This window comes from Chlamydomonas reinhardtii, chromosome 2 (assembly GCF_000002595.2).
Source record: "Chlamydomonas reinhardtii strain CC-503 cw92 mt+ chromosome 2, whole genome shotgun sequence".
In the NCBI taxonomy this organism is placed as follows: Eukaryota; Viridiplantae; Chlorophyta; class Chlorophyceae; order Chlamydomonadales; family Chlamydomonadaceae; genus Chlamydomonas; species Chlamydomonas reinhardtii.
Window position 1 is genome coordinate 5,304,522 of NC_057005.1, and position 15,187 is coordinate 5,319,708.

Genomic DNA, 15,187 nt, shown 5'->3' on the forward strand with positions numbered 1-15,187 from the left:
GCTGAGACCAATGATCATCGCGGAGCCGGCTCTTCCGTCCTCTTCCCTCTATCCGAAGCTATGGTAAAATTACTAAGACTAATGTCACGATAATCAATGTCAAATTGATATAAGCGCATTTGCACTCTGCAGTTCTTACTCGGCTGTCTACTTGCCGTGCATTCCAATCCCAATGCTATAGTTAACTGCATCAAAATAGTTATAGAAATGGTTAGGGGTGGCGTGGCCACAGTAGGGCCCTCGAGCCTTGCCCTCGCTGCCTCCGCGCTGCTGGGCACCTTGCCGCAGCAGACCGCGTCACACAGCGGCGCATCCCTTTGGGTGTTTGGATCACGGCATCTAGCTGCGCCAGCTGCGGCAGGTGGAGCCTCGAATCAGGATCGGACACAACCATCTGCGAAACCAAGTGCAGCGGAACCGGAGCTCAAGCTGAACTTTTCGCTGCGGCCATCCGTGCTGTCGCCGTTATTCCCCGCATGGGAGCAGACGCGGCAGATAAACCAGCGCCGTGAGCACCTGATGGCGCTGCTGGACGCGCACCAGCAGCTCGCAGAAGGGCTGCGCATCACGAAGGACGGTGTTGCCGCGTCCACGGACGGCGCTGACGCGGGCACCACCTCCTCCTTCGCCGCTGGCGGCGTCAGAGCTGGCGTGACCCGCTCCGCCCGGCGCCGTGCGCGCAACCTGCAGCAGGTGGCGTCGCAGCTGCGGGCTTTGCTGGACGCAACCCCGGGCCACCCCCGCGGCGTCACCGGCCTGCCCACCGCCTGCCCCAGCCCCGCCCACGCCGTGGCCTACTGCGGCGCGCTGGAAGCCGCGCTCGCCAGCCCCGACGCAGCGTCGACCGGGGCACGCGACTTTGGCGCCGTGGCTCGCGGCGACGTGTCGCCCTGGACCCACTACGCCAAGCACTTTGCGGGCCGCTACGCCGGCGCGCCGCAGCTGCAGCCCCTGGAGGTCATCTACTCGCGGCCGGACCCGGCAGAGGTGGTGCGCCAGTTGCGGCGCGCGGCACGCGAGCAGGAGGCTCTGGGCATCAGCAGCAGCGGCGGTGGCAGCGGCGAGGCGGGCTCGGGCCTGGCCTTCCCCGCCACGTCCACTTCGCCGGAGCCCGCGGGGCCGCACATTGACCTGACCGGCGTCACGCACGCGCGCGGCAAGCGCAAGGCCAGCGCCGCCAGTGTGCAGCTGGTGCCCGCTGGCGGCGCCGGCATCACCGTCAACGGTGTGCCGCTGTCGTCGTACTTCCGTGACCCCGCGTGCCGGGAAAAGGTGCTGGCGCCGCTGGCGCTGGCGGGCGCGGAGACGGCATACGACGTGGCGGCGCGGGTGAAGGGCGGTGGCATGATGGGCCAGGCGCAGGCCATCGCCACGGCGCTTGCGCGCGCTCTGTGCGTGCAGCAGCCGTCGCTGGGGGCAACTGCGGGTGATGGCGGCAACGGCGAGGGGCCGCTGGCGGCTATGACGCGGTGGGACGGCCGCGTGGTGGAGAGGCAGAAGCCGGGGCAGGCGGGCTCACGCCGTGGCTTCCAGTGGGTCAAGCGCTAGTGGCGTTGTTGGTTTGCTGGCTGGTGGGGCTGGTGCGTGGTGTGGGATGGCGCGTTAGGCACGTAGGTTGGCAGTGTGGCGGGCTCGCCGGGAGTGTACGTGGCGCTGGCGCATGGAGATGCGTTGTTGGGGCGTATTTAATGCATCGCACTAGTGGCATGTATGTGACGGGCAGATACTTGTTCGGTTCGGGTAGGCGCATGCCCGCGTCATGCCGGGTGGCTGTGTGAAGCGGCTGCGTGCGGTCCAGGCGGAACATGGGAACATTGACGTGTGCAGACACTTGGCGAGGCTCGGTGTGCACTACGAGTTACCACCTGCCTTGGCTTCAGGATTCGTCACAACCTGACATGTTATGAGATGTTACAAACGGAATGAAGAAGCGATTTGCCAGGTCTATTACCGGCAGGGTTGATTACCGGTAAACAGCCATCAGCATCTTGGCCGTAGACACGGCGCGCTCATGCGATAACAATCTACGTGCGTAATCCTTGTGCGGCTAGCTGTTAGGCCAACTACCCTTCCCCATATTATTTCGCCACCCAACTGGTCAGCAAGGGCGAAATCACCGAAATGTTCCTACCAACACCCGCTATCACCGTCCAACCACCACCAGCCTTCCGTGCAGCGCTAGTGCCGCGGCGTTTCCCTCAAAACGATACTGTACAACCTCCTGGGGGTCACATGGAAGACGGTACATGGCGCATTGCTCCCGGAGCCACTACGCTACGAATTAATGGGGGGCCCCAGCAGCGACATTGAATGGGTCGCAGACCGCAGACCGCCTCGCAGTTCCACAGCGGCGCCCATGCCCCATACGAGCGATTCATGGTGTTTGCGGCGTCCGTGCCCACCTAATACGGTACAGGTACACCGCACCGGCAGGGTGCCCCGCTATCCACAGCTGGCTGCAATAGCTTATGGAGCCCATACTTGGCCAGCCCCCTAGCTCAATGGCGTATATATACAGTTTAAGGTACTGTGTGGCTAGCTCGACGCACGTGCTGGTCGCCCAGGCCGCCTTCGTGTCGCTGTCTTTGCTTGCCCCTTGGCCCTTGGCCCGCCGCAGTCATCCGCGCCCTCCTGCACCGCCTGTGGGACTTTTACCGCCGCCTCCACCTCCTCCTCCAGCACGTCCTCGCCCGAACTCGCGGTTGCGCTGCTGCCCTCCTGCAACAGCTTGTACAGCTGCGGCCGCCGCCGGTGGGCCAGCACGTACAGCGCATGCTCGCGCGCACTGCTGGCCACGGCCGCGGCATCGGGCTCAGCAGCGGCCGCAGTCGTCTTGTTGCGCCCTCTCCGCCGCTTCGCCGGCGCGACTGCACTCGTTAGCTCCACTGCCGAAAGTGAACAGGCACCCATCGTCGCCACCCCATCGCTCTGCTGCTGCTCCTGCGCCCCTGGCCCTGCCGCAGCTTTGTGCCGCCCTGGCGCCACCTCTCTCCCTCCGTAGGCTGGCGCGACTGTCTCCAGTCCTACCGCAGCCGCCGCAGCCTGGTGCTGCTGCTGCTGCGCCACCTCCTCCGCCTCCAGGTGTGCCTCCGCCTCCGCCGCGACGCGCACGTTGCGGTACCTTGCCTCGCTGAAGCACAGCCACAGCGCCCGGCGCAGCGGCGTGGCGCGCGCCAGCTGGGCGGACAGGCCGCACGAGGGCGCCACGGCCTCCGCCAGCGCCACCGCCTTGCACTCCAGCCGCTCAGACGACAGCGTCATGAGCTGCGGCGCGCCGCGCAGCACCGCCCGCAGCGCATCCGGCTGCCCCTCCAGCCGCAGCAGCCGCTCAATCACCAGGATCTGCACGCATGGGGTCAGCCCGAGCACGGCAGGCAGCTGTTGAGGCCCATGGCCACCTGCTGTACGGCATTCCTTCCGCTGTCTTCACGCGCCCCGGCCTGTAATGTCCACATTGCCTCCCCTCCATCCACCCGCCTTCACCCCCCCCCCCCCCCAGCGCGCACGTGCACCTTACAGCCGCCCCCTCCGCGCCCCTCACCTTGCTCAGCAGCGCCTCCGGCTTGATGGCCAGCAGGCTGGGCTGCCGCAGCAGCACCGCCGCCAGGTCCGTGGGGTCGTCCAGCGCGCCGCGTGCCGCCGCCCGCAGCCCCGCCAGCCGCTCCGCCACGCCGTCCGCCGCCAGCATGGCCACGGGCGGGTACTTGAGCAGCAGCGGCTGCACGCGGCCTAGCGGCACGCCCAGCGCCTCCGCCAGGCCGCGCAGGTTGCGCTCCAGCGTGGCAGGAAAGTAGCCCAACAGGCTCGGCTGCCGGGCCACCACCGCCGCCACCCGCGCGCGCGCGGCCGCGCGCTCCGCCTCCGCCTCCGCCACCTGCGCCCGCCGCATCCCAACCACACCTGCACCAATGCTGCTGCTGCTAGCTGCTGGTTCTGCCGTTGCGCCGCCTGTGCCCGGCAGCAGCGTGGGTGGTAGTGGTGGCGGCGGCGGCGGCATGAGGCCGGCCAGCACTGCCAGGTCTTCCAGCCGCCCCTCCAGCGCGCCGCGCGTGTTGTGTAGCAGCCGCGGCGCGCGCACCACCAGCTTCAGCGCGGCCTCGGCGTCCAGCCCCAGCATCGTGCGCAGCCCCTCGAAGTTGCCCCACAGCGTCATAGCGTTGCAGGGCAGCAGCATGGGCGCGCGCCCCAGCACCGCGCCCACCGCGCCCTCCGGCAGCAGCGCCGCCAGCATGTCCGCGTTCCAGCGCAGCGACTCAGGCGAGTAGCGAAGCAGCGAGGGGGCCTTGCGCAGCACGGACAGCACGCCGCGGCGGCCGCCCAGCGGCTCTGACAGGCAGTCGTTGAAGGTGAGCAGGCGCGACAGCAGCACGCCAGGGTTCTGCGAGATGACGCCTGTGGACGCGGCGCGCACGACGGCGGCCGTGGTGGCGGCCGTGAGTCCCGCCTCGCCGCAAACTGCCGAAACGTCCCGCTCCAGGCGAGCGCTCCAGCGCTGCTGCGTGGGCACAAAGCCTGCGGGAGCGGGAGGAGCGGCCGGCAGGGTGGGTTTGGACACGGCGTTCGTGGGGCGTGAAGGGCAATGGACCGTTGGGGCAACCTGGGGTGTTGCTGGGTCCTTTGGCTACGCCAATATCTTCCCATTGTTGTTACCCGGCGCGAACCTTCCGCCCTCTGCACGCACCTGGCTCCAGCCAAGACCGGGTCGCCTCGTCCTGGAAGCGGGACGGCCGCGCCACAACACCACTGAACTGCTTCGCAAGGCGCTTCAGCTCCGTGCTCCGCCGCTCCACCACGCGCATGCCGTCCACCTTTGGCACGACACTCGGATTGCCTCGCCGGGCCATGGCTGCAAATACGCAAGGAGACCGCGTCGGCGGCGTCAATTCCCTGGTCGAAACCAACTCGGGCCCACGCGAGTCTCGCGATGGCAATTGAACCCATGCAATTACCTGAGAGCTCGGAAAGGTCGACATTCGACACACGCACGTCAACTCGTGAGGCTTCTCGTGAAAGAAGCGCCATTCTCAGTCTTTTACTCTGCAAACATTAGCTTTGATTTTAATTGGGGAAGCCAGAGCATGGTGTAGATACGTGTTAATTACAGTCAGGGTGACGGGAACAGGCCCTGTCGACAGCAACAATCGGCTGACTGCATGCAGGAGACGACCCTCGTGCAGGAGTATTCGCTTTTTGCGAAAGCATGTCGGTTAGAACGTAGATCTATGCATAAATAGGGGTTCTCAATCAACTTGATACACGACAGGGCAACCTCTGACTTTCGTGGCCGAGCTCCCGCGCTTACCCTTGAATGCTTTTATACTTCTATCTATACACGACTGAGTAAATTGTACGTTTAGACTATAGGTTAAGGAGTAGCTTGTTGACGCGCGAAAGTCTTGCGGACATTCGGGGATCTCCGCGTGTGCTTAAACTGAGCTCCAATGGCATCAGCGGCGACCTTTAAAGATCAGGTGGGTACGGGCAACTTGGGGGTGACGGCGGGGCGCGGTGACTGCCGGCGCCCTTAAGGGCGGTTTCGGGAACGTGTATGGGGCGGGGGATACCCGCCACGGCCCGGCGACTGGCGTGCAGCGCTGCCACTGGCGCGCGGAGATGCAGTTGTTTGTAAACCTGTTTCTTGAGGGGGCACCTTTTCTCGTCGACCTAGTCGTTTGGCGGCCTGTTCGCTTTGGGGCACTACGCTCGTATTTGCACCGGGCCGCGTAGGCAAAGCCAGGCTAATTCTCAGCCGGCACACGCCTGCGGGATGCACAGGGCAATGAGGAGTTCAAGAAGGAGAACTTCCTAAAGGCCGCGGCGCTGTACACCCAAGCCATCAAAGCGGATCCAGAGAATGCGGTGTTGTACAGGTAGACCCAGGGCGTGCACGGCGGTGCTGGGGCAGGGCGGCGGGTAGGGCACCCCCAAACTGTGTGTATGCCACTGCCCCCACTTCGGTGAGCTACCGCACCATGTATCCCTCAGTCGGATGACTTGTTGGCCCCCGCTGCAACAGCAACCGCTCGGCGGCCCTGCTTAAGCTGAACAAGGTCACCAAGGTACGCGGCTGTGCGCGGTGCACGGACGCGGGGGTTGGGGCTAGGTCACAGCGCAGGGCAGCAGCACGCGCTGAGCCACACGAGGGCAGCCCTTACCTCACCACGTGACTGCGACGCCCTCGGCTTTCAGCGCTCGTGAGGGAGTGCATGTGAACGCGTCCTGACCCAGCGGTCTGGTGTGTGTGCTGCGCCCCAGGCTCTTGAGGACGCGGACGCCGCCATCAAACTCAGGCCCGAGTGGGAGAAGGGCTACTTCCGCAAGGCGGCGGCGCTGGAGGTGCTGGACAAGCTGCAGGAGGTGGGGCCCGCAGAGGGGGGGGCCGAGAGGGGGGGGAGAGGGATGTCGGTGCGGGCGGCTGGGCGGCTGGCTGCAGCCTCGTGCAGATGTGCAACTCGGGAAATGGACTGGAGTGGTTGAAAGAGGGGGAGGGGTTGGCAGAGCGCAAAAAGACCTACACGCCCGCACCCCAGTTACGCCTGCGGCCCCTCACGCGGTGCCCTGCTCGGCCCCGCACCCCTCACTCCAGGCTCTGGATGTGTACCAGACTGCTGCCAAGCTGGCGGAGGCGGAGGGCGGCGGCCCCAGCAAGGAGCTGGCGATCAAGATCCGCACGCTGTCCAAGCTGCACAAGATCAAGGCCACGCACAAGGAGGTGCGCCGCCTGGCCTTGCGCCGCCCCTTACGCGTCGAGCCTTTTAGGAATGGCAGATGCCGCTTCGGCTGTGTCCCGACATTGTGTCTGATGAGCAATCCTGTCCGGCTGTTGTCACGGGGTGGTCACACGCTACTGCCTGTGGCCCGCACAGGACACGCTGGTTGAGGCGCTGCTGGCGGCGGTGGCGGCGGCCGGCATCACCGGCGGCAACCTGGCGGCGCTGAACGAGTTCGCCAAGGACATGGCGGGGCACGCCGAGGGCAACGTGCGGGACCAGGGGCACGACTTCCCGCCGTCCGTGCACTTCCTGCCAGGTGTGTGGTTGTGGGGCGCTGTGAGGGCAGGGCGGTACCGCTAGGATGGCGTCAAGGGCCGAGGACTGGGCTGCTGGTGGCGTCAAGCGGGTGTTGCATGGCGGTCTCGGGGCGCAGATCCTTGATCAAGACAGTCCCTGAAGCTTATGCGGCCGACGGACATGCGTCGCTGTTGTTGCTTGGCTCTTTACGTGCTAAGGAAGTGCCGTCACTCCGCAGGCTCGGGCGCCGCCGCGCATGAGGAGAAGGAGCGGCACGTGATGGCCAACCTGTGAGTGCAATGAGGCTCCAAACACGCTCCGGGTACCGGGGAAAGGGGCACTTGTACGCACGCACGGGCGCCGTGTCAACGACTGCAATGGCAGCGGCTATTCATTGGGACCTGGCCGGGTGGGCCAAAATGTGCGCGGGGGGGGCGTTTGCTAAGTAGAACACCTTGTCAACGGAGAGCTGCAACGCACTTTTCCTTCCTGCACACTGCTGCTGCTCCTGTGTGTCCCCGGGTGGCGTCAGGGCCTTCACCGCGCCCGAGGTGTACGCGGAGTTCGTGACGGGCATGCGCGGCACGGCGGAGCGCATGGCGGCGGCGGCGGTGCTGGCCATCATTCCCAAGGCGACGGTGGCCTACCCGCAGACCTGGAGCCGCAAGGGCTGGCCAGCGGCCTGTGGCGGGCCGCGCCAGCAGGTGGGTCACACGCAGCGGGACGCGGTGGCCTCGCGGGCGAGGGGGCAGTAAGCCGTCTGGAGGGTGCAATGGTACTGCCAGCGCCTTCAGTGATTGGGGATATGGTTGCCATGACGCAAGGATGCGTCAACGTGGTTTTGGGTTCTGGGTCTCGGCTATCCTGTGGGCGTGGCCATGCCGGAACCCTTGACACGCCATGAACACGTGTGGCTGCACGCAGGGCCTGTTTGTGCAGCTGGATGTGCGCACCGGGGCGGGCGGCTGCAGCCGGCACACCTGGTTCATGCCCATCGCCACCGAGGGCAAGGACGCCAAGACGCTTGGGTGAGCACCCGGCGGTGGCGACTGACCTGCTGAAGGGTCTTTGGCTATGGACAGGGGTGCCACTGGCTATGGATTATGCCGTGGGGTTTTTTGTACCCGCATGAAGGCACGAGTGCATCCCCAAATCGCAGGGACACGGGCACAAATACGCTTGCGTGCCGGCACCGGTAGTATCCCTGAAAACCACTGTTATATACCATTGGTTGGCCTGTCTGCCGCCCCACGCTGCTACCCCATCTTGCCTGGCCCCCATGCGTTTTGCAGGAAACCCACACCTGTCAGCGCTGAGGAGTTTGGGCCACTGCCGCCGCTCATCAAGTAGAGTACGGCGGGAAGGGAACTGTTGCTACTGTTTCGGCCTTGGGTGTGCAGGTGCTTGGCAGCATATCAAAGGGCACAGAAGAGGCAAGGGTAGACGCGGCATGCAGTGCTGGTGTGCGAGCAGACCTGAAGCGGGACCTAGGACTTGCGCGAATTGAATCTGGCTCGGGGGTATTATGTTGTAGCGCGCACTATGAAGGAAGCACGGCCACGGGCTGATTCAAATGGACGACGGGGAAGGCAAGTCCTGCGACGCGCTAGATGCGGCAGTGTTTGCTGCACGCACTCTCATCTCTGCTGGGGGAGTGGTCCTTGGGAACGGGCGGGACCGCGGGAGCATGTATGGATGGTGTCGGACACAACCGCGTACTAAACTTGCGCGGCCGGAGAGCCGCGTGCACCTTGGCACGCTCGCTTACATGCCCATGCAAGTAAGATTGCAATACTTGCAGTGGATCTGGATCTTACGAGTGGCTCACCAATGTCATCATCTAGCGCTTATTTCGCAGCTACCTCATGCGCAGGCGGCGCAGCTAGCCATGTCGCAGCGCTTCTCGAAGGTGCTTCTCCGCAGCACTATTGAGTCCCTCCGGGTCCCTACTTGCCTTGCCTCATCCAGCCTGATCCCACACAGTGGCTACGGGCAGCGCCAAGGCACCGCACAGCACTCACCACTGCATGTTGATTATTGCTACGTTAACCACTCCTCCTGTACCATGCGCCATCGGGCATGCCGCATCTTAAATGCTGATCGTATCCTAACCCTGTATTCTACAACAGCCGCCGCACTTACGGCCTTACTTGCTAACCCATCAGCCCAGATCAGCCCCTGACGGCACCCTCGTATCCTGAGCCTTCGGTTGGCACGAGCCAACACTAGTACTGCAAAGTTCACAACAACAGACCGCCGAACAAGGATACGGAAACTCCAGGAAATTTTAAATGATAACAGACACTCTCGGCCGGCAACACCAGACAACATGGGCAACGCAGGACAAACAAACCTTGATGCAGACATCCGGGTCACAACGCGCCGCCATTAAGGGATGACGAAGCTGCGCACCGCCGCACCCGGGTAACTGGAATCTAGTTTGCTGGTTGCCCGGCCCAGACTTCATTACGCCGTGGAAGGTTTGAGTTTGGGGCATCTCAGCGCCACAGGGAGCGAACAACGTTCTCGCCCAACTCATGCCGGTAGGCATTTGCCCCCCCAAACATCAAAGGCATGAATATTTGATCCACAGCAACCCTGCCCCAGAAATGTATACCCCGGCACATGCGCGTGCTCCTCATCAATTCCGAAGTCATGCTTCCCTCTAATCCTACGACGCAATACGGAAGCATTCACAGCATCAAAGCCAAACTCTGCGACAGGCATAACCATCCTTCCCGTAAACCCGGCAATGACTGCACTGGAAAGCACAGGAGCATATATGCGCCTGGTTCCAGTAATCACACTGCAAAGACGCACTCGGCCGTAACAACAAGGCCGCAGTATCATATCCACACATGCAAGGCGGTATATCCTCCCACCATGCAAACGTGGCGCCAATAGATACCATGTGATGGACCTACCGATGAGCAACCAGTATAGCCACGTCACGACAGTGGAGTTGGTTGTCCGCTCCAAAGAAAACTGGGCTGAGCCCGCACCACATCACACCGCCTGAACTGAAGCGAGGGGTGATGTATGGGGCCTCAGCGCTCAAGCAGAGCAGCCGGCGCACACCATTGACGCGCGCAAGCCTGACATAGACAATCCTGTTGATGCACATGCAAAAACGTACGCGCAGATGACACGCATGTTCGTGGACAATATCAGCCATATTAAATGCCTTCATGCGGGCCTTGCTCATAACGTAAGCTACTCCAAGTGCTCCTTATGCGCGGTCGCTCCGGATGTGGCGGCCACTGCTGCACTACCCGCACCCTTGCCTTGAACGCCCCCCTGTAGCGTGGGGGTGGCCGCACGCGCCTCGGCCCGCACAAACGACACGCGGTACATCACGTCAACCGCAAAGCGAACCAGCAGGCTCAGGCACAGCTTGAATACGGCCACGTGCAGCGCTGACTCGTGGCCGATGTGGCGGTAGAAGGCGATGCACATCACCACGTCCCACAATGACACCAGTAGCACCATGGCAGGCGGCAGCTGCGGCAGTAGACAAGGGCGACATCCAAAGGCGTGGCAAATTTGCTATACAGTGCGCGCGGCAGCAGCAATGTGGCAAACAGCATTAAGACACAAGTAAACAAGTACGGTACTCAATGAGAACCAGGTCGTGCCAGTGTCGGTGATCTCTAGCTGGTGTAGACGCCCATGCTTGCATCGCCCCTGCATCGGCCCCGCATCTCACCGGCTCGAAGGCGGCGGGCAGCACGCAGTCCGCCACCAGTGTGGTGCCGGCCCGCACGTGCGTCAGCGTGGAGGGCGGCACCAGCACCCAGCCCACCAGCTGCGGCAGTTTGGCACTGCTGCGTAGCATGGACGTCATCATCCAGCAAGCCAATCGGTGCCGCGCCAGCAGGCCCGGGCGCAGCCTGCACGTGTGGGTCAAGTTGCAGCGCATGTTGATTCAGTCCCATCTTACCAGCGCGATCAGATGCAGTACGCTGTGCATCGTCCCGAGCGAGTGCCCGTACCGTGAGGCTAGGCGGTTCGTGCTACAACACACGCGGCAGACACAGCCCCGTCCCTAGCTCGGCAGTAACCCCGCGCCGGCCGCCCTGGCACCGCACCCACCTGTCGGCAACCACAACACCAGTCATGATCACGTAGGCGCCAGAGAACAGCAACACCGCCGGCAGGTCGAGCCCGAGACGCCCGTCAGACGCTAGCCGCAATACCGCCGCCGCCATCAGCGCCAGGTGCACACACACCCAGGAGGCGCCCGATGCCGAGCTGCGCACCGACAGGAACTGCTGGTAGCGCCGCTCCCGGCCTGCGTCCGAGAAGCCCACCAGCGCGGCGCGGGCGAGGCCGCGCACGGAGCGCGCCGGCGCAGCCGCCGCCGGCGGCTGTGGCTCAGCAGGGCTGGCGCTCTCGGCTGCGGAGTGCTGGGCCGTATGTGCGGCATGTGCGGTGGTGGGGTCCAACCTCGCAGGCGCCGGCTGCGCCGGCTGCGCCTCCTCTGCCCGGACCGCCGGGATAGCAGAAGCTGCCGCAGCGAGCGCCGCTTGTGCTGCCCAGTCCTGCACCAGGCCTGCCACGTCCGCGTCGCCGCCAGTGGCCTCCACCAGCGCTAGCAGCACCGGCAACCGCGCGGCAGCGCCGGCCTCCCGCGCCTCGCCCTGCGCCACGGCCCCTGCCTCTACCTCGCTCGTGTCGACCTCACCCAGCGACGCCCACACCTCGGCCACCGAGTACCCCAGCGCGCCGAAGCATGCCATCACGGTGCCCGCCAGCGTGGAGCTGCGCAGCTGCACCGCGGCCTCCAGCAGCTCCATGCCGAGGCACAGCATGGAGCTGCCGTAGCCAGGCGCCGCACGCCGCATGCCCAGCACCTGGTCACGCAGGTCCACGCTGCCGCGCAGCAGCACCGGCGGCGGAGACTGCGCCTCGGCCGGCTGTGGCGCGGCCGCAGCCGCAGGCACAGACGACAGCTGCAGCTCTGCATGCACGAATTCCAGCCACTGCCCCAAATCAGAGACAAGCTGGTCGGCAGGGGACGGCCCTGGAGGCTGCAGCGCGCTGCCAGCCACTGCGGCCGCCGCCGCGGCCATGCCGTTCTCCTGGCTCAGCTCATCCTGCAGCGCCACCAAACGCTGCAGCTCCGCTGCCAGCGCCGCCTCGCCGGGCGGCAGCAGCAGCAGCGGCTTGCTGGCCACCTGCACACGTGCGCCGTCGCGCCACAGCTCCAGCTGTACCAACTGCGGGCCGGGCTGCCACTCGTGCGGCCGGCTGCTGCCGGCAGTCGCCGCTGCCGCAGCTGCGGCCGGGCCCAGGCCAGCCACGCTCAGCTCGAAGCATCCATCTGGGTTCACGGGACTGGGGCTGCGCAGCGCACCCGCTTGCTGCACGGCGGCTTCCTCGCCGGTGCCGGTGCCGGTGCTGGGCGCCGACGCCGCTGCGGCTGCCTGCACTGCGGCCTCCAGGTCTGCGGCGCTGGCCCCGCTGACGGGGCTGCCGTTGCTCGAAGAGCGGCCACTGGGCAGACCCGCCTCCGTCACAAAGGCAGACGTGGGCAGCAAGCCGCTGCTGCAACGCAGGCCACCTGCACTGGTGGTGCGCGGTGGTGAGGCCGGGCAACCCACTCCCGGGGCCGATGCGGCGAAGCCTGTCAGGCCCGGCGAGCCCGGGCGTGTCACATGCGCCGCCCCTGCCTGCGGCTCGCCGGTTGGCGCGCCGGCAGCAGGCGGCGTCATGGGAGCGGGGACGCCGTGCACCGGGAGGTACCGCCCCAGCGAGCGCACCGCGAACGCGTAACTGGAGACGGGACCGTCCACGACGGCACCGGCTGCGCCGCCGCCTTGCGCGCGCCTACCGGCGCCGGCCGCCTGGGCCTGCTCGTGCGCAGCGAGCGGTGCAGACGTGTTGCCCAGCGCCGGCAGGCCGCTGACGCGCACGGACAACTGCAGCGGCTGCCCCGCAGCAGCCGGCGCCAGCATCACTTGCCGCGTGACCCACAGCTGCACCCGCGGCTCCGCTGCAGCCGGGCTTGGGCCGTGTAAGGAGCGGCGCAGCGGCAGAGGCGCGCTGGGGTCAGGAGCGGCGCCGCCCTCCACGCGAGCGGTCTCTGCAGAACTCATGGGCGATGCACGAGCGGAAGTGGGTGGCGGGGCCGCAGCGTCCACAAACACGCCGCCGTCCTCAGCCACACGGCTGCTGGCGTCCCAGCCGATGCTGTCCTGCCAGGGGTCGAGCCGCTGCCACTGCCACTGCCCTCGTGTCGTTGAGCCACCGGTGTCCCCCGCCTGGGCTGGACCTGCAGGTCGCCCAGGCTCCGCCGCCTGCTCGGGGCCCTGGACTGCTCCATCCGCATCGGGCCGCACAGGCACAAACGTGCCCTCCCAAACGGCGCCGCCGGCCTGCAGCTGCACACGGCTGCTGAGGGGCACAGCCGTTGCTGCGCGCACCACCCCCAGCACCGCAAGAAGCTGACTGGCGTCCAGCGCCAGCTGCGCACCAGCAGGAATAGCAGAAGGAATAGCAGCACCTGCCGCGCCTGCCGCCACATCCCCAGCATCCCCTGAAGCCACCAGCAGCAGCTGCTGCTGCACAGCGTCTTGACCGTCGCCCGCGGCCACGGTGTCGCGCCGGCCACCGCCCGCGGCTGCGGCCCCGCCTGCCGGCGCCAGGCGCAGCGGTGGCGCCGCGCCCGCCACATCCATCAGGTCCAGGCTGAGCAGTGCGCAGCCGGGTCTCAGGCTGCCTCCCACCACGATGCGCTGGTGGCCCAGGTCGATGATGTGGCACAGGTTGGCAAGCACCGGCTGCGTCAGCAGGCCCGGCGAGGTGTTGGGGATCTTGATGTGCTGCGGGGCAGGCAGGCAAGGTTGGGGAAGGTATGAGGATGGTCGGGGTGCGGGGGGAAGCGGGGCAGTTGCGTGGCAGCAGTCGGGGAGCCAGGCAAGCAGGCAGGAAGGCAAATGGAAGCTGTGTTCGCCCAAGGTTTGGACTGACGTCGTGCGGCAGCATCCGGCCCCTCGCGCCTCTGCGTTTGCTGACGTCATACTCACAATAGTGTCCAGTGGCCGGCTGGCGGAGTACTGGATCAGCTTGCGGCCGTGCTTCAGGGTCTGACGCTGCAGCTCCAACGTGACCTCCGCATTGGCGGGGGGATATGGGTCATTCTCGCCGACAGCAGCTAGGTTCGGTTGTTTTGTGCTGGAAATCGGGCTGTGGCGATGGAGGAGGTGGCCACCGACGGGTGCGGACACGGAACGCCCCGCGCCCCGCGCCCGGCTTGGCAGCGCGCCAAGCCTCTGTCGGGGACTGGTGTAGGTTGGGTTGATCCCCAGCCCTGACGGCAGGACGGGCACCGCCGTGTGGAGCGGCGGGTGCAGGCCCCAGGGCGAAGGCCCCGGCGGTTCAGTCGACGTGGCGAGGCGCTCCGCGATGAACGGCTGAGGCGCAGAGCGTTCCCGAGATGTCGGCGTTTGCGGGACTGGCGCGTCACCACCCGAGTTCATGAATGCGCACACATCAATGCCCTGCTCGTCGTCCCCGGCTGCGCCTGCGCCATGTGTGAAGACGCATGCAGGATGAGCCGCGAACACCCCTCACCGCAGCTCACTTTGCAGCCCCTGTCCACCATACCTGCATGATGCTCGAGCGCCTTTGGAAATCCTGTCGTGTCCATCTCAGCTGCACTTTCCGCAGTCGCCTGACTGTTTACCGCCTGCAAGAGCTGCACGACCCTGAAGGCCTCCCGCATAGTCTGATACTCTAGTGAATGGCTGCAGCCATTGTTTGCGAGGCTTCGACTAAAGAAACTGGAGGGCGCAGCATCCTGAGAGTGAGACCCTTCCTCGTTGCAAGCGGAAGCACGGTTAATTACACGCCTCACTTGACACCGGATATGTTCATCAGTTTGTGAAATTCGAGCGCGAGTTCCCGGAATGGCCGGATGGGGCCAAACCTCATGGTTCCCAGCCCTCCGCAAACGCTGGTGGGTTTTTTGCAAAGGGTGTGGATAGCATGCAGAGGTAGCGGTTCCACTCACACCTGGGCAAGGTACGCAGAGTCCAGCAAGCAACACAAGTGGCAAACGAGCCCAAGGGCGACATGTTTTACAGGTGGCACATTGACATGATTGCAGGTTTTATGGCTGGGGAATGCGCTGAGTGGGGACGGGGCCTAACAGAGCAGGAATAGGGGCTATGGAC

The 15,187-nt window shown here is 65.3% G+C and overlaps 4 protein-coding genes across 4 annotated transcripts; 2 read left to right on the forward strand and 2 right to left on the reverse strand.

Annotated features, from left to right (window-relative positions):
• Positions 1–68: 68 nt before the first annotated feature.
• Positions 69–2,480, forward strand: CHLRE_02g106750v5 (uncharacterized protein). Its single transcript, XM_001699914.2, has one exon. It carries the CDS (start codon positions 208–210, stop codon positions 1,546–1,548), a length of 1,341 nt encoding a protein of 446 aa, XP_001699966.2. The 5' UTR covers positions 69–207; the 3' UTR covers positions 1,549–2,480.
• A 22-nt stretch (positions 2,481–2,502) lies between these two features.
• On the reverse strand, positions 2,503–5,088 carry CHLRE_02g106800v5 (uncharacterized protein). Its single transcript, XM_043059814.1, has 4 exons — positions 4,950–5,088; positions 4,682–4,846; positions 3,542–4,512; positions 2,503–3,342 (listed from the first exon to the last, which is right to left on the reverse strand). Exons 2-4 carry the CDS (start codon positions 4,842–4,844, stop codon positions 2,536–2,538), a joined length of 1,941 nt encoding a protein of 646 aa, XP_042927448.1. The 5' UTR covers positions 4,845–4,846; positions 4,950–5,088; the 3' UTR covers positions 2,503–2,535.
• A 132-nt stretch (positions 5,089–5,220) lies between these two features.
• On the forward strand, positions 5,221–8,740 carry CHLRE_02g106850v5 (uncharacterized protein). The gene is made up of 10 exons (XM_043059815.1): positions 5,221–5,471; positions 5,776–5,870; positions 6,017–6,059; positions 6,256–6,357; positions 6,587–6,712; positions 6,867–7,029; positions 7,249–7,300; positions 7,543–7,714; positions 7,935–8,038; positions 8,303–8,740. Exons 1-10 carry the CDS (start codon positions 5,442–5,444, stop codon positions 8,358–8,360), a joined length of 945 nt encoding a protein of 314 aa, XP_042927449.1. The 5' UTR covers positions 5,221–5,441; the 3' UTR covers positions 8,361–8,740.
• Positions 8,741–8,755: 15 nt separating this feature from the next.
• CHLRE_02g106900v5 (uncharacterized protein) lies at positions 8,756–14,868 on the reverse strand. The gene is made up of 5 exons (XM_043059816.1): positions 14,619–14,868; positions 14,039–14,535; positions 11,103–13,834; positions 10,717–10,900; positions 8,756–10,511 (listed from the first exon to the last, which is right to left on the reverse strand). Exons 1-5 carry the CDS (start codon positions 14,659–14,661, stop codon positions 10,224–10,226), a joined length of 3,744 nt encoding a protein of 1,247 aa, XP_042927450.1. The 5' UTR covers positions 14,662–14,868; the 3' UTR covers positions 8,756–10,223.
• Between the last annotated feature and the right edge of the window lie 319 nt (positions 14,869–15,187).